Here is a 19,290-nt window from a genome sequence, read left to right as displayed (position 1 = left end):
GACAAGGCAGGATTCTCATTTTCTATCTCGTTTCTTTTGTCAATCTTTTTTAATTATAATTATTTTAAATTTTTTAATTTTTTTAGAAATAATATATTTAAAACTTGTTAATATTGTTTTCTCCTTTTTCGGAACCCAAATAGATATATATATATATATATTATAAAAAATTAAAAAAAGTTAAAACTAATAATATTATTTAATTATATAAATGTAAACGAGGCAACCATGGGGCAGGAAATTATTGCAGTCCCTCACCCAACGCGGCCCTAGGAAAAAAGTAATGGCGTGGCCTTAAAAGTAAAAGGTTGAAAATACCAAATCAGCAATTTCCCAGCAACTACACAATGATGAAGTCCATAAACATGTAAATGTCTCTGCACCAAATCAGCAATTTCCCAGCAATAGAGGAGAAAATCTTCAGTGCATCGGTGGTACCACTTCCAATGCATTGCTGACACGTATTAAAAGGTTCCATTATTATTTTTTATATTTTATATTTTTTTTTCCACATTTAATATTTTAAATGATGATGAGGAATAAAATAGAGCTCTTTTTTAATACTTGTCAGCAATGCATTGGAAGTGATACCAGCTCAGCTGGCACCACCGATACACCGAAGATTTGCTCACTATAGAGGCTTATATTTAGTTGTGCCAAGACCATTTACAAGTGCTTGACAAATCTCTATCAAGTTTATTATATGAATCATATACGTATCTAGTAGATTTGATGTAAGCTGAAACAAGGCATTCTTTATTGCAAATATATCTATAAATATATATATATATATATATATATATATATATGTATGTATAAATAATTGGCCATTCTTAATCATGCTTCCGTAATTTGGTTAACAAACATTAATTTTATTTTTAATTCTTTTTTATGACTTTGTGATGTATTATTAACGTGATCTTGTTGACCGAAAAAAAGTTCAAGATTTCCAGGGTACATCTTCTCCGTTTTCATATATATTTACAAAGTCTTTTTTTATTTTTCCTTTTTTTAATTCTATAGTAGTTTATGGATTGTTGACTGCATTTACCAATTCAATTGAATAATTAGTATAACTTTCTATCCGACTTGTAACACCCCATAAAAAGGTGTATCGAAAATTCTACATTTTGACCAAATTTGATTGGAATTAACTGAGATTGACCAAGTGGGCTCTACACTTGATTTTTTGCTGTGATAGGAATTTTACTTTGACTGAGATATTGTGGTGAAGTAATTGTTGACTCGAATTTGTAGACTAGTAGCACGTCAAAATCGGAGCAGAGAATAAAAAATTATGATCATAACAAAATAAAGTCCAAACTGATCGGGCGCATACGAGATTGACTTTTAATTTGTATGGAATTTGGTTTTGACTAGTGTACCATTGTATAGTTGTAAGATCCCACATCCGTTGGAAAGGAAAACAAAGCATGCCTTATAAGGTGGTGTGGATACCTTTCCCGTACGATGCATTTTGACAAAACCGTGCGGGTTGGGCTCAAAATGAACAATATTGCATGCGGGTGGTCTGGGCTGTTATAGATGGTATCAGAGCCAGTACCCGGATCGGTGTGCTAGCGAGGACGCTGGACCCGGGGAGGATTGTGAAATCCCACATCGGTTGGAAAGGGGAACGAAGCATGCCTTAAAAGAGGGTGTGGATATCTTTCCCTTTCAACGCGTTTTGACAAAACCATGCGGGCTGGACTCAAAACGGATAATATCGCATGCGGGTGGTCTGAGTTGTTACAATAGTACTCAATGATACAACTTTTAGATTAGTGACACACTTAATTTGGACTTATGGTTAAAAAGTTACAGACTTATAAATCTTTAATTATTTTTTTAGGATTAGCTTTATCAAGTATGTTTTTGACACATGTGTAAAATATGGAAGATTTGACTCATATTGGCACGTCCCACATGTTCCACCCCAACCAATCTCGTGAGTGCACAATGGTACCATAGGTGGCTTTTAATTGGGCTACCTAAGAGAGAAAGGAAGGAAGTGAGAGAGAGAGAGAGAGAGAGAGAGAGAGAGAGATCACCTTTTTGCTTCATCGCCACCACCATCACCTTGCCCACTCAAATATCAACCCTCCCCTAAATTTTCACTGCCGATGGTTAGCTAACATGTAGGCATAAGAGACTTTTTTCTGGCAACGGCGACAGATAGTTGGTTTTCTCAACTTTGGCTAGTTTTCGGTTGACTGACCATCCTTTTCCACCAATTTCAACCTTCTTGATCCCAAATCTAAGGTTTATTTAGCTCAATTCAAGCTAGTTTGTGGCATCTAAGAACAATAAGTTAACCAAATATTCCCTGCGAGATTCCGACCATCGCCAGCCAAATCTTTTAGAAGTAAGACCCAATTCACAATCCTTGTACACTAAGCTTCGTTTTAGTATATAAGTTGCTAGTTTGGTTAATGTTTGTCTTCAATCCCTAGGTAAGTTGTGTATAAAATACCCGATAAAAATATTATCTTAATGGATATTGTATTTTTATTGAAATTTTAGGTACCTGTGAAATGAGGAACGGATCCTATGGAGGACATGTAGTGACTCGTATTTTTAGGTGAGTGGTACATTTTATAAAATTTATTTTTGGGTTAATTACATAAAACATCATATGAATTATTGCATAATATTGTGTTGTTTAATTAAAAAAGAAATTGTCACTTATGTGAACGTCACAAATATATTTCCATATATATTTTCGTAAAATTGTTGGTTGACTACTATAAAAAATTTATTTTAATGGAAAAAATATATATCTATATATATACTTTGTAATGTATATTAGTTCAAGTTGTAATTTTAATAAATTAAATTGTTTATATGGGTTTAAATAACTTGGTAAAAGTTATAAAAAAGGTATTGTTATAAACTATACATTTATGTTATCTTTAGATACATCTTACAATATTAGTGTTCTAAACTATCATGTTTATTCATTAGTGTGTAGGTATTATTTAGTCATCCTACTGGAGTAAAGTGGGAGAGGGTTGGAGGTATTTTACATAGTTAGCATTAACCGTCCTTCCTTTGGCTTTAAGATAACATATTATTAGCATTGGCGCCTTGAGATGCCAAGGTATTCAATTGTAGGTATCTCTCCTTTTCTCCTTGTTAGAGGATGCTTGAGACATCAAGTTCCACTTGACATCAGTTAAAATATGGTGTGATGCATCAGGTAAACACCTAATACATGTTTTTAAAATGTTTTTAGAATATATTTGTTTATTTAAAATATGTTTTTAAATTGTTTAATTGCTCATTTATTAAATTTATTTAATTGTTTGAATATAATATTTATTATATCATATTATTTTATTTTTGTATTAATTTTACATAAAACAAATATTTTTTGGGACATTTATCTAAATAATATTTTATTCCATTTTAATCTTATTTAAACTTTGTTTTATTTCACTTTATATTATGTTATTTTTTATTTTTATTTTCCAAAAAGCAATATTTAAATATTTGAGGTATACATGATTATGGATTTTTCTGAAAATAATTTTGAAATAGGAGAGCCTTTCAAATGGAGTGAATTAGTAAGGGTTTTAAGAGAAAATCATAATTCTAAATATTTTCTTAAATTTCTTAATTTACTTTGGCCATTACTAAATTCTTGATTTCCCACATATTGATTTTTTTTATTTAATTAATTTATTTATTCACTTATCAATTTATTGATTTATTTAGTTATTCTATTCTATTTTATTTATTTATTTTTGTTTATCTAATATTATTTTTAGTAATTAGATGGGTGCTATTCACTTAGATGATTAGCATCGCATTAGTTTTTTCCTTTTTTCCCAATCCATCCTCCTAGGTTCAGATCAGTAGTGGATCAACCGTCCGGTTGTGAGTTTGTCTGGCTATTTTCTTTTGCTACTGCAACCAAAGCAGAGCTCTTGACAGGATCCGCCCCAAGAATCCTTTCAGGATCTCCTGGGTAGTCCCACCTAGTGAAGTCCTACTGAACAATCTTTAGAAAATTTCCAATAGAACCCTCTTAAAACATGGACAATGAAACAACATGCATTAACAATAATACCTCAATATATATATATATATATAACCACAACAGTATAAAAGTTCACAACTAAAGTTCACAACCAGCCTATCGTACCAAGGCCATAACTACACATGTATATAATATGGTTAATATTGTGTCCTATAACTAGATTAAAGTATTCTAAGAGTACTTACAAAATTAAAAAAAAAAAAAAACTGATACAATTAAGTGTAGAATGATAAAGATAACAGAGAAAGACAAGTACTACTACTGCGGTGGGAAGCACGAAATAACAAGCAATGTGCGAGATAGACTGCTACTAATTGTCTGGACCTAGGGGAATGAATTTAAAACAAATAAAACGTGAGATAAGAAAATCTCAATGAGTGGCATAATATAATAGAAAAATAATAATTTATTTCCATAAAACTTTCTCTCAAAACCTCTTGTTCCACTCGTTTGAAAAGTTCCCCGGTTAAAAATCATTTCATAAAACCCAAACTTGTATCCCAATTTAATATCATAAAATCGCCGCTCAAAAGGTATAAAGTGAATGAAAATATAATGTTACAAATAATTATGAAAGTGTAGTAATAACCACCATATTTGCAAACTAACAATATACTCAAAACATCCATACGATATACCAAACGATAAACTGTGTAATACACCCACCTTATGACCCTCAATATACGAAAAGTATCGTAGAAATAATAAATCGTTGGAACATGTCCAACCTCATAGTCCATGGCAATAATAACCATCAGGTGAACCTAACCTCACAGCACTGTAGCAATAATAAACCATCAGGATAAACTCAACCTCACCTTCCGTGGCAATAATAAATCGTCGAGATGAACCCAACCTCACAATACCATGGCAAACCGGGCGGACTACAATATAATACTGATCCGAAATATTAGTATTATATGGTACATTAATTAAAAATAACAATGCAGTATCTGTAAAATGATCTTTTCCAAACAATATTGTATCATAAATCATAATTTAATATTTAAACTCAACTGCTTATTTAAATATTTCAAAATTTTCAAATCATCATTTAATGCTAAAACCATAAATTTCACAGTGAAATATATATCACCATAAACCAATTTTAACGACATAAAATTATAAAATATTTGAACATGCTTAAAATCATATAATTTTCAATTTGCTTTCTCAATTTAATTATTTTCCAAAATAATTTAAAACCTCAATTCAAATACCAGAATATTTAAATAACATGATCCACAAGTTCACTATGAACTTATCAGAGTTAGGAACCATTTAAAATCTTATCAAAATCCATATAAAATAATAACACATATATGTAAATGCTGATATTCATATATGCATAAAGTAATCATTTATATCAAAATATATATATGTAAAATAACCGAACCATATATATTATAGTATATGCCCAAATATTTTTAAAAAATAACCACTCACTGTACTGCAGATACTCATTCTTACTCCTTTACAGAATTGCCTCCAGGCTTAACTTGAGTGCCTGTAATATTATAAAATATTTCTTAGGCTTCAATGACTAAAATAAAGACACTTGTATGAACCAAAGTCTTAAATTAATTTGTACAATTATAAAATTAAGCAAATTGGACACTGATCGGTCCAATTATACTGCATACCCTTAGGATCCGATATCCAAAATTGGAACTTTTCACTCAGGGCTCGTTTGGTACGCAGGCTAGGTCCGGATAGGACAGGATCGGTTCGGATCGGACAGGATCGAATAGTGCAGTACTGTGTTTGGTATAGTTCTGGACTGAATGTTGGACTAGTTGTCCCATGTTTGGTGCAGGATCGGACTGGATTGGATTATTTTATAATTATAGTATTTATTTTGTTATATATGAAAAGATTTAAAATTATATTTATATTTACAAAAACATTAAATATTATATTTAATTAAAGTTTTATTATTACTTATATTTAATATGTTTTGTATAGATATTTATATGTTCAATTAATTAATAATAATAATAATTTAATGATATTTATAATACATTTGTAATTTTATTTTTAACACCCATAAACTACTTAAAATATTGTTTTCAAAACCGATTAAAATAAAATTACTAATCATGAATAACAATTAAATACAAATAAAAAAAATTGACATAATATTTAATTAAGAACTTGTTAATAGCATAAATATATCCATCTTCAATTCATACATATAGATATATAGATATATAAATAAATGTCACATGTAGTTACACTTTTAACAAGTATGACATCCGTATATATATATTGGATTTTACAAGGATAATCTAATTATATAAGAAATAAGTAAATAAACCCATTGATAGTAAGCCAAATAAACAACCTAATACAAAACCATTACCCCACTCGTTGTGAGATTGAGCACGTGTATGTACGGTGGTGGTATTTTGTATCGGATTTGCTTCATTGCGATTCCTCATTGTTTGTTCTACAAACTCAACATACGCAATTTCAGCTTCTTCAATTGTATTATAGGCTTGATATAAATTATTTGTAAATCCGTGCACTTGTTGATGACATTTTGACCAAGAATTATATATCCCTGGTTGTCTACCTTTAAACACAACATAAACCCTTCTCTTTGCCATCCAATATTCCTGCATATAACAATAAATGACAATATAACATAGTAAATTATTAAACAAAATAACAACTAGCCAAATCAATAAAGTGCATGTTAATATTCTAAAACATAACACATAATAATAAAATTATCCATACATGCATAATTAGAAACCAACATTCAATACATTACAATATATGTCCATAAGTTTCAATTCCAAATGTTCATAGTTGTCATCCTCTCATACATATCCATAAATATATAATCCACAACAATACTAATTTAGTTATCCAAAAATCCACGAGCAAATTCAATCTTCTGCGCATCGGTTTTAATAATCTTGAAAACCTCAACGTTCGATGGATCCGATCTCATTGCCTTAGAGATTTTGAGATTGTCAGTAATAGGGAATCCTAACCTGTCAAGCTCCATAGCTAAGTATTGTGGATAGTTGATATCAGACTTCTCCAACTTGTCTAACTGTGTAGCCAATTTATCTATAAACTTATCAGATACATTGTTTAACCCGCTAACGATGTCAACATCCTTCGATTGAGCTTTCCTCTTACCTCTTAATTGGGATTGTGTGGGCAGTTGACTATGTGTTTGATTCATAGACATTGGAGAACCCACATCATCAATTTGGTCATTGTCAGGCTCCATATTTATATCATTAACTAAATCAATTGGAGTTTGTGCTCCATGTCCTGTTGCCCGATCCTTCCCAAAAATATTAGCAAGCCTCTCATATATCGGGAAAGGTTTATCTCTCCAACTTTTTGCACTTGGATTACTCTAAAATAAAAAAAGCCATCATTTAGTAAAAATATTATATATTTAAGATAAGAAACACAAAATTCAATAAAGGTATTTTTCCTAACAAAGTCAAAACCTGCACATATGTTTTCCAAGCATCGTCACTGTCAATCTCCACACATTTAAGAGTGTCATTCCATCCAAATCCACTTTTGTTCAGCATGTCGTATATGATGCCATATTGCTCCTTCCACTTTTTTAGCTTCGATTCAATATGTGGAGTTGCTCGCAATCCCGAGTTAGGACACATTTCAGCCAGTTGCCGCTCAATCATATTAAGTGTACCAGGTTTAAATGCTCCCGTATCACAACGTTGCCCACTAGCTACAGCTTCATCTAAAAGAACCAGCAAAGCTTCTTCCTCACCTCTACTCCATGTACGCCTAGATTCACCCCACCTATTATCGTTACTGCTACCTCCAGCTTCCATTGCTATTCAAGTAAACATTTCATGATTCCAATATTATCAAAAAAAAGATGCAAACAAAATAACAATAAATCTCAAATGTTGCACTTAATATAATATAAGTTTGCCTTCATACATATTATCCAAAAGATTTAACAAACAATATTAAATAAGCAGTGAGAACATAATTTTTTACATAACCATCAACTAGTAATCATGATCACCTCTCCACTCACCAAACATTTGCTTAGCTAACTCATCTCTCCAATTCGTCCATTGATCTGAGGAAGCAATTGATCCTATAATGTCCTCCTCTTCATTAATGTCCACATTTTCCATCCTATCATATTCGACTTCTCCAGGATCGAGTGTCATTTCTCTTCTAATCAGATTATGTATCAGACAACATACAGTAATGGTTTTGATTTGTGTTGCAATTGGGTAGAAAGATGGACTTCTTAAAATTGCCCATCGCATTTTAAGAACCCCAAAGCATCTTTCTATGATATTCCTAGCTGATGCATGCTTCATGTTGAAATACTCTTGATGATTTATGGGTGCACAACCATCTCTCCATTCGGAAAGGTGATATCTTGTTCCCCTATATGGTGCAAGAAATCCTTCACCATTTGTGTAACCAGCATCCACTAAGTAATAACAACCTAACACAGAAAAATTTCTCCTATTAGTTTATGCAATGTTAATCCACTCGATGAAATATTTAAGGATTGGTCTTACCGGTTGGTACTTTTAGTCCATTTGGCCTACTTATTGCATCTCTAAGTACTCTGGAATCTGAAGCGGAGCCTTCCCAACCCGGTAATACAAATATAAATTCCATATTCGGGTTACATACACCTAAGACATTTGTTGCGATCTCACCCTTTCTTGTTCGATATCTTGGCTTATCGATTTTAGGTACTTTCACCTTAATATAAGTTCCATCTAATGCTCCCAAACAATTCTACGACACAAACAATTTTACTAACGTCAGATATGCTACAAGTCATCTAACTATAAAATTAATAACCAAACTAGTCCACATACGTACCTTAAACATTTTCCATCTATCATCCGAGCAATTATCCAACACAGGTTCAGGATGCCTCAACAAAATGGAATGTAAGTGCAACACCCCATTCAATACTGAATTGAAATATCTACTAATTGTCTCCCCTGATCTATAGAATCGACTGATAATTGTACGGTTTTTTGTATGATGAGCAATTATGTGCAAAAATATGCATACTTGCTCTTCCAATGTAACAGTATCATCTCTTTTCACATATCCATCTTGGCGTAATAACCGACATAAAATAACAAATGTTCTCCTATCCATCCTCAATTGACTAATACAAGTGACATCATTGTCCAACAAACTATCTATAAAAGACGTACGCAATTCGGTAGTCCTAGTTATTCTATTCCTAACACGTCTTTCATTTTTCCTTTGCCACGCTACATACATGTACATAAAAAAAGATAAACATAAAGCCCCAACAAAAAGATTGAATCACAACTAATTTTCTTCTATCCATCTCTACAAAAAAGAAAAAAAACCAACAAATAAAAAAAAATTATCAAAAATACAATAAATTGAGCTGCTATTGCCAATACAATTGAATAAATACAGAAAAAAAAAATCTGGCATTATTTTTTTGGATACAAAAAAATATATTATTAGATCAGCTTAATTTTGAAAATATCATTCACCTTTATTTATTTATTTTATTTTTTTGGGTGTCATTCACCTTTATTTATATATATATATATATATATATATTCATCCCCATTTTCTTTGATTTCATATCTTTTTAATTAATATTAGTCACATCTTCTATAAAAATGCAAGTGGATTATTGTAAAGCTACACAACTACTCTTGTAATTAGATCGTATCTCAGAATATATATGACCTATATTTTTTTATTTAAAAGAGCAATCATGTATAACGCTTGGTAGAGACAATTTGGTGGTTTATCAATTATTTTATTGTTTATCTACAAGGTTTGGGCAAACAGGGAAAAAGAAAAAAAACTAGAAATATAGAACACATGAGGAGAAAATATAAGCCAAGTTTACAAGTAAAATTAAATTACATGGATATTTAAGATTTGTTTTTCTATTCATGTTCAGAATAAAAAATAAAATTATTTATAGCGATACAATATCCTAAACATTTATGTTCTATGGAAAATATATACTTTTTTTTTTTTCCAAAATACTGCATACAGGGCAAGAAATGCGAGGAGATAATGAAAAAAGAAACTGGGGATATGGCTTTAAAAATTTGGGAAAAGCAATGCACACTTTCTTCTTCTTCATTTTTTTTTTTTTTTGGGGTGGGGGGTTGAAATAAAATAAAAAATAAATTTGCTCTGAAAGCTATATGCAAACTTGGAAGTTAGAATGCAGATTGTTGGTATGGGACTTGGGATCCACTCAAATTTTCGCAAAACAATAATGCCAGATAGTAATCCAATCAATGAAGCCCACAAGATTGGCCTTGACACTTTTGGCTACTTTGGGCGTATCTCAATGATCCAATTCCCATGGCCTATTCACTAACCTGGATGCAAGAACAGAGATATATGATTGACTGGAATTGGAATAATCATATTTACGTGCCCCAACATAAGGATTTGTACAGAAAATGACCTAATTTTGCTTATATTTATCATGCTAGGCAGCTTTATAATTCAAAATTTTGTGAAAATTTTTGATTCACTGGCTATGAATCTGTGATGGGTGTGTTAAGCAAAAGAATGAGTGATTTATGACGTTATGTACAGAAAAATACAACGTTATATGTATGGAAACGTGAATGGTGAGTGCGTACATTCAGCAGAAGGCTAGCAAGAAACAAGCAAAAGACAGAGGGAGTATTGGGAATGAATAATTACCTGTTAGATTTGGTCACTGGCCTTGGGGATCAGCACGGTGGAAGAGTGGGCAATGAGGGATTGGGGAAAGGCAAGGGAAAAAGAAATGAAATGCTGGAATTTCGGAGTTGGGAGAGAAGGCCGGTTGCTGAAATGCTGAAATGCTGAAATACGATTACAAATTTAATAATTCAAAACTAAATAACAAAATAAACCACAAATTAAGCACAGATTTCGGCCACTCACAGTGACAAATTAAGCACAAAACCCAGTTTTCTGGTCGACGTTTGGGTTGAGATTCGAGCGAGGACTCTTGGCGACGATAGAAAGGGTGTGGATTCCAGATTGGAGCTCGTCGATCTATCCTGCGTACCAAACGATACCGTTTCACGGAGTTGGGAGAGAAGGCCGGTTTCGGAGAGACAATCTGGTTGAAATGGGTTTCGCCGGCGGCAGAGTTAGGGTTAGCTTTGACGGTGGCTGGCGTGCTGGTAGTAATGGCTTCAAACGTCTTCGAGGTCAAGAATGGCTTCAAATCGAAAAGAAGTGGCGAACGGGTGAGAGGCAGGTTGAAAGCATGGAAAGAGGGCAGGACAAAAGTGACCCAGGTGTTTTGGTGGGTCAGTTTTGTCCCCCTCGTTTCGGATAATTCGACTAACGGGACACATTTATCCCATCCTTCATTTTCCTTCCCAAACACCAGATTGGGACTCAAACCCATCCGGTCCTGGCCAGTCCCATGTAACAAACACCACCTCAAAGGCTAATATTTAGAAATTGAACCATCTAATGGGTTCTAGTAATATCTAATCTCACTCATCTAACTTCAATTTTATCCAATTTGACAAAATTTTATCCCAACACAGTCCAAATTTATCTGATATTTAACTAATTGATCCAAAAATAGAAAAATTATCAAACGACCTCCAAAATTCACAAGCTTTATATCAATGGAAAGCCCAAGAGATAAGGAATGCGATGGCGTACTCACCTCAGTCCAAAAGTGTCACCGGTGGTCAGAAAACTTGTTGCAATACTCGATCAAAGTCCAAGTTAATGTATCTCCCAAAGAATGAGGAATCTTGGCAAATGGACCATGGAAATGAGTTCAAATGCGTTTGGTACGCAGGACAGGTTCGGATCGGACTGGATCGGATAGGATAGGTTCGGATCGGATCGGATCGGACAGGATATAGTAGTGCAGTCCTATGTGTGGTATAGATCCGGACTGAACGATGGACTAGCTGTTCCATGTTTGTTGCAGGATTAGACTGGATTGGACTATTTTAAAATTTTTTAATTTTTTTAAAAGAAAAATTATAAAATTCTAATTATAATTACAATAAAAAATAATGTACCTAATTAGTATTGGAAATTGATATAAAGTTTATTTACATATTTCATTTACCATTTTTATTACATCCACAAACTATATTAATTTGTAATATTAAAATTAAATGAAAATTAAATTATAACATAATATTTTATAAATAAAAATTAATGAGAAATAAAGTTAAGTAATGAAATTTTGTAATTGTAATTTTTTTTTTACATTGTAATTAAATTGTAATTTTTTTTTACACCCACAAATTATGTTAATATATGGTTTTCAAAACAAATTAAAATGATATTATAATATGTTAAATCATATGTACAAATAAATAAAGTTAACATCATATTTAATTAAAAACTTGTTGATAAGTACGATTTCACATACTTGTCTCCATACAAATGTATATATTTGATTTTACACCAATAATCTACTTATATGCCAAATAAGTAAATACACCCATTGATAGTAATCCAAACAAACAGCCGATTATAAAACCATTACGCCACTCATTATTCAAGTTGGCACGTGTATGTGCGGTGATATGTTGTATTGGATTTGCCTCATTTAGATTCCTCATCATTCGTTCTACATACTCAGCATATGCTATTTCAGCTTCTTCAATTGTATTATAGGCTTGATATAAATTATCCTTAAATCCTTGCACCTGTTGATTACATTCAGGCCAGGAATTATATATTCCTGGTTGTCTACCTTCAAACACAACATAAACTCTTCTCCTTGCCATTTAATGTTCCTGCATATTATAATAAATTATAACATAATATGATAAGATAATAATAAAATTAGACAAAATAACAATTAACTAAATCAATCAGGTGCATATTAATACACTAAAACATAACACATGCTTCATATAAGTGTCTTTACATACATAATTAAATACTAACATCCATTACCATACCACATGTCCATAAACGACCATACAACATATGTCCATAAAGTTCACATCCAAGTGTTCATAGTTATTATCCCCTCATACATAGTCTTAAATATATGATACACAGCAACACCTAGTAATTTAAAAATTTTCTAGCAAATTCAATCTTGCGCGTATCCGTTCTAATAATCTTAAAAACCTCAACGTTCGATGGATCCAATCTCATTGCCTTAGAGATTTCGAGATTGTCATCAACAGAGAAGCCTAACCTGTCTAGCTCCATAGCTAAGTATTGTGGATAATTGGCTTCCGATTTATCTAACTTTGCAGCCAATTTATCAAACAATTTCTCTGCTACATTGCCAAACGCGCTCACAATGTCATCATCCTTCATTCCAGATTTTCTCTTACCTCTTAATTTGGGTCGGGTAGACGGTTCACTATGGATTTCATTCACAGACATTGGAGAAAATACATCATTAAATTGTTCATTTCCACTCTCCAAATTCAAATCATTGACCATATCAATTGGAGTTTGTGCTCCATGTCCTGTTGCCCGATCCTTTCCAAAAATACTAGCAAGCCTCTCATATAGCGGAAACGGTTTACTTCTCCATACCTTTGCACTTAGGTTACTCTAAAATAAAAAAACAAACTTTTAATTGTAAACAATAGAAAAACATAACTTCATATATCAAGTGAAAAAATTCAATGAAAACTGATGTCCAAAGTTTCAAAACCTGCACATATGCTTTCCAAACTTCGTCACTATCAACGTCCACACATTTAAGAGAGTCATTCCATCCGAAGCCACTTTTGTTTAGCATATCATATATTATACCGTATTGTTTCTTCCACTTTTTCAGCTTTGACTCAATGTGTGGATTTGCTCGCAAGCCCGAATTAGGACATATCTCAGCCACTCGCCTCTCAATCATAGTAATTGTGCCAGGCTTGAATGATCCGGTGTCACACCGCTGCCCACTAGCTACAACCTCATATAAAATAAGCAGCAAAGCATCTTCCTCCCCTTTGCTCCATGTACGTCTAGATTCAATCCCTCGGATATCGTGACTGCTACCTCCAACTTCCATTTCTATTAAAATACAAATTTTTATGATTTCAACAATACAATAACAGCAAGCAAATAACAGCAAGAAAATAAGGAAAAATCATTCACATATGACAACAATGGCATATAATATAAATTGGTTTTCATATAAATGATCCAAGATGTTTAACAAACAGTATAAAATAAAACATCTACAAGAGCATTAAAACATGCGACCACTAATGTCCATGACATCTCCTCTCAGCAAACATTTGCTTAGCTAAATCATCTCTCCAGTTAGTCCATTGGTCCGAGGAAGAAATCGATCCTATAATGTCATCGTCAGTACTAACGGCAACATCTTCACTCCTATCAAACTCAACTTCCCCAGGATCAATTATCATTTCTCTTCTAATAAGATTATGTATAAGGCAACATGCGGTAATGATCTTGATTTGTGTTGCAATAGGATAGAAAGATGGACTTCTTAAAATTGCCCACCGCTTTTTAAGAACCCCAAAGCATCTTTCTATGACATTCCTAGCAGATGCATGCTTCATGTTGAAATACTCTTCGTGATTTATGGGTGCACAGCCATCTCTCTACTCAGAAAGATGATATCTTGTTCCTCTATATGGTGCAAGAAATCCTTCACCATTAGTATAACCAGCATCCACTAAGTAATAGCAACCTAAAAAACAAAAACATATCTCCTATTAGTGTATGCAATGTTGGTTACTACAATTTAAATTTTGATAATTAGCCTTACCGGTTGGTACTCTTAACCCATTTGGCCTACTTAATGCATCACGGAGTACTCTTGAATCTGAAGCGGAACCTTCCCAACCAGGTAATACAAATATAAATTTCATATTTGGATTACATACACCTAAAACATTTGTGGCTATCTCACCCTTTCTTGTACGATATCTTGGCTTATCGATTTCTGGTACATTCACCTTAATGTAAGTTCCATCTAAAGCTCCCAAACAATTCTACGCCATTAACAAAGTTACTAACATCAGATAATGTTCCAACTAATTGAACTATAATATTAATAACGAAGCTATTCCACAAACGTACCTTAAATACTTTCCATCTATCATCCAAACAATTATCTGATATAGGTTTTGGAGGGCTCAACAGAATCTTATGTAAGCGCAGTACTCCATGCAACACAGAATTGAAATATCGACTTATTGTCTCTCCCGATCTAAAAAATCTAGTGATAATTGTACGGTTCTTGGTATGGTGAGCAATTATGTGCAGAAATATACACACTTGCTCTTGCAATGTAACAATGCCATCACTTTTAACATATCCATCATGGTCTAATAACTGACATAAAGTATCAAATGTTCTCCTATCCATCCTAAGCTGACTAATACAATTAACATCATTGTCTAGCAGACTATTTAGAAAAGACATACGCAATTATGCATTCCTAGGTAATTGATTTCTATAACCTCTAACATTTCGCCTTATATATGCCCAGTACATATACATGAGCAAAAGTAACATAAAAGCTGTACAAAGAGACTCTAATTGTGAATCATTTGGAAGTAAAAGGAATGCAGCGACTTTTCTTCGATCCATATGTACTACAAAAAAATAAAAAAATAAAATAAAAAACAAAAAAATGCTTCAAGAAAAATAAATAAATAAATAGCATATTAAATTTGATAAACATAAACTACTTTGGACTAAACAACGCAAATCAATTCCAATATACATCTATTTGTATGAACCAACACAAATCAATTCCTTCCGTTTGCCATAAGATGAGTATGACTAATCAAAATTTAATTCCACTTGTCATATATCAACTATGTAGCAAACCAGGATTTTCATTTACCATTTTTCAAGTATGAGCAATCATATTCCTAATCACATGTGTCGTTTAACAAGCTGACTAATCCAATAAATCATGTTCGTGTCAAGCATTTTTCAACTTACAAAGCATTTCTCATTCCATTTGTCATCAACCAAAGCACATACCGTGTTTAAGAAATTGTAACTTAATATATTTTATCTCTAAAACACTAAAACAAATGTAGGGTTAACACACATATTTTATAACTAAGATATCACATGTAATAATGCTCCAAAATTGATCCAATATTTATGGTCGAAAGACCAAAATGCTTATAAATTTTTAGAACCCAAATCATCTAATAGAATCTTTAAAAAAATATATCTTATAATTATCAGCGTGCTAAATAAATAACTCAATTTGAGAATTGGTAAATATTGGCAATAATGTCATGTCACTTTTCCAACACATAAAAGGATCCAACCTTTTTTTTTTTTTTTGGTGAATAATAAAAGGATCCAACTTGTTACCAAAAAAGAAAGGAAAAAAAAAAAAAGCATCCAAACTTTGATTTTCATATATAGAAATAGATTAAACGATAGTAGAAATGTTTTTTCCAAGGATGAATTTTTTAATTATGAGAATACATGACTGTAATGATCAATATATATATATATATATTATAGTTTATTTAATGATCGTAATGGTCAATATATTTTTTTCTGTAATTTGCAGTGGTCAATGATGAAACACACCTTTATAGCTCGTTTTCTTTTACTTTTAAAATTGTATTATTTTAAGGAATTAATTTTAGCATAATGCCTCGTATTATTTCAATATTTTTACACGGTGTGCATGAAAGTAGCATAACATCTTTAACGTAGTTTGAAGCACAGTTATATCAGTCCAAAACTTTCATTGTAAAAAATTTCAATATTTTTTTAACTTATTGTAAATGATTGCAGGAGGGGGAGCAATATGCTCAAGAGAATGGAATGTTCTTCATTGAAACATCAGCAAAGACAGCAGAAAATATTAACGAGCTCTTCTACGAAATAGGTGAATTTTTAATACTTCATCATAAAAAAACATATTGTTCTACTGTGCAGCAAGACAGATGAGAGATACACCATGACCATTTGAATTTCAAAAATAGGATATTTTGTTCATAAAAATGCACAACACAAGTGCCATAGAGATAAATATACATCATACATTTAGAAATAGTTGCAAGCATTTTGGCAAATTCTGCTGTGATTTGGAAACTAATATCTGCAATGTGTGGTTTGTTGTTACTGCCCCATGCAGCAAAGAGACTCGCAAGAGCTTCTCCACTAAAGCGTACAGGAATAAATCTAAACAACGAAACACAGAGCAGAAGAAAACTATTTTGCTGTTCATCCTGATCTGTGTAGCCTTACCATTTTCAAGTCCTATCAGTAATAATGCTTAACACAGTCCTATCATAAAAATTCAGTATTTTTTTTTTTTGTGAAAATATAGAGTGAAAGTGTTTAGGTGAAGGTTTTTGTTTTGGAACCCATCAGGCAGTGTGTAAAATTTGCAGACTATCTTGGGTGCAATAATTTGTATTGAGGGAAAAAAAATTTCACAAATGCAGAGAAAAAACTAACAATTTGGGGTTCTTTGCACGACAACAAAACAGAGAGGAGAGGAGAGACAGATCCCACGACAACAAAACAGAGAGGAGAGACAGATGAAACTTACCTGGGTTCTTTGCAGTTTGGGGTTTTGCTTGCAAATGGAATCCCTTTCCAGATCGACTATAAGATGGCCTATACACGAGTTTGGGAACAAGAGAGGCAATTAGTCTATCGCATCACCAGAAAGAAGAAAGGAAAAACTAGATTTTTGGGTTTTAAAACATGAACCAAAAAATGCAAGTTTTTTTGAGAACAAAAATGGAAATGGTTAGAAAACATTTGTATATGCAGATATCTCGGTGAGAGATCAAAAGTGGGTTTCAAATCCACACCCATGACAACATAAAACAGAGAGGAGATGGAAACCCTTTCCCAACCGTAAAGAAAACACAAATTGAGGGAAAAAAATTTCCCACAGGCAAAGAAAAAGCTAACGATTTTTTGGGTAACATTTTTAAGCAAATTTTTTATTTTTTTAAAGATATATCGGCGAGATCCCACGACAACAACACAGAGAGGAGAGACAGATGACACTTACCTGGGTTCTTTGCAGTTTGGGGTTTTGCTTGCAAATGGAAGCCCTTTCTCCAGATCGACTATAGTAGATGGCCTATACGAAGAAATGTCACAATACAGGAAGAAGTAGAGAAGAAAACGGCCAGAGATGCAGAGAAGAAAACAGATATAGAGATGTAGATAGAGATACTCACCAATCGAGCTGTGATTTTTCCTTTGATCTTCCACGCGAGGCAACGATAAGCGAGAGAACAAGGGCTTTTTTGTGTTTGGGACAAAAATGACCTAGGGGGAGAGACGGGTCAGCTGTGTCCTGATCATTTGGGATTAATTTACTGTTTCGGTTACATCTGTCCCGAGCTCAAAATGATCAACCAAACAGCAGACTGGGTGTAACACCCCGTCCCAAATCGCACCGGAATCCGTGCACGTTGACCGAGGTTGACCATTGACCGTTGACCGAAGGGGGTTAAAAGTTGACTTTTTGACTCGGTGAGAATTTTGAGTTGACTAGGGTACCGTGGCGAAGTGCACGATGCCACGAGTTCGTAGACTGGTAGCACGTCGAAAACGGAGCTACGGTTTGAAAGTTATGGACGAAACAAGTTGCGGTCCAAACTGTCCAAGGGGTGCCAGAGTTGACTTTTTGTTCATGGGGAATTGAGCTTTGACTCATGCATGGTTGTGAAGTGCTCGTCGATACGAGTTCACAGACTAGCGGCACGCTCAAAACGGACATCCGGTTAAAAAGTTATGGACATTTGAAGTTTACCGTATACCGTATTATTTTAATGTTTTTGGGTCGGTGAACAGTGAAATGCCACGTGTCAGCTTCTGATTGGTCCACGTGGCATGAACAGTATCATGCAGGGTTTTTATTTGTTAAAACACTCGGGGAAGAGAGAGAAAGAGAGAGAAGAGAGAGAAAGAGAGAGAGGAGAGAGAAAGAGAGAGGAGAGAGAGAGAGAGAGTCACCGGCCGCCGGCCATTTTCACGTTTTCCGGCCTAGTTACTGTACACACGCCAGCCAGCCAGATTGCCCACCTCATTTCCGGCAAAACCTCCAAATTTCACGGCAAACGGCCGCCGGACGCGCCCGGATCGGACGTCCGAAGTTTGGCGGCGATTTTTCCCCCTCCACCGCCGACCACCGCGAATCGGCACTATGCCGGCCGATATACAGTACACGCGCCATACACCCATCATCCTCTCCTCAAGTCCGGCCTACCCACCAAAAATCACGGCCATCGGACAACCGACGCACCGGGATCGGAGCGTTTTCCGGC

General features: G+C 33.5%; 1 protein-coding gene across 1 annotated transcript; it reads right to left on the bottom strand.

Annotated features, from left to right (window-relative positions):
• Positions 1-6,820: 6,820 nt before the first annotated feature.
• LOC125423312 (uncharacterized) lies at positions 6,821-15,439 on the bottom strand. Its single transcript, XM_060815478.1, has 9 exons — positions 15,095-15,439; positions 14,925-15,006; positions 14,781-14,837; positions 13,631-14,056; positions 9,098-9,306; positions 8,587-8,812; positions 7,519-7,874; positions 7,196-7,421; positions 6,821-7,106 (listed from the first exon to the last, which is right to left on the bottom strand). Exons 1-9 carry the CDS (start codon positions 15,437-15,439, stop codon positions 7,084-7,086), a joined length of 1,950 nt encoding a protein of 649 aa, XP_060671461.1. The 3' UTR covers positions 6,821-7,083.
• Between the last annotated feature and the right edge of the window lie 3,851 nt (positions 15,440-19,290).

Source organism: Ziziphus jujuba, chromosome 3, assembly GCF_031755915.1.
Source record: "Ziziphus jujuba cultivar Dongzao chromosome 3, ASM3175591v1".
Taxonomy (NCBI): domain Eukaryota; kingdom Viridiplantae; phylum Streptophyta; class Magnoliopsida; order Rosales; family Rhamnaceae; genus Ziziphus; species Ziziphus jujuba.
Note: the sequence above shows the minus strand (reverse complement) of the source record. Positions and strands in the feature narration are given on the sequence as shown.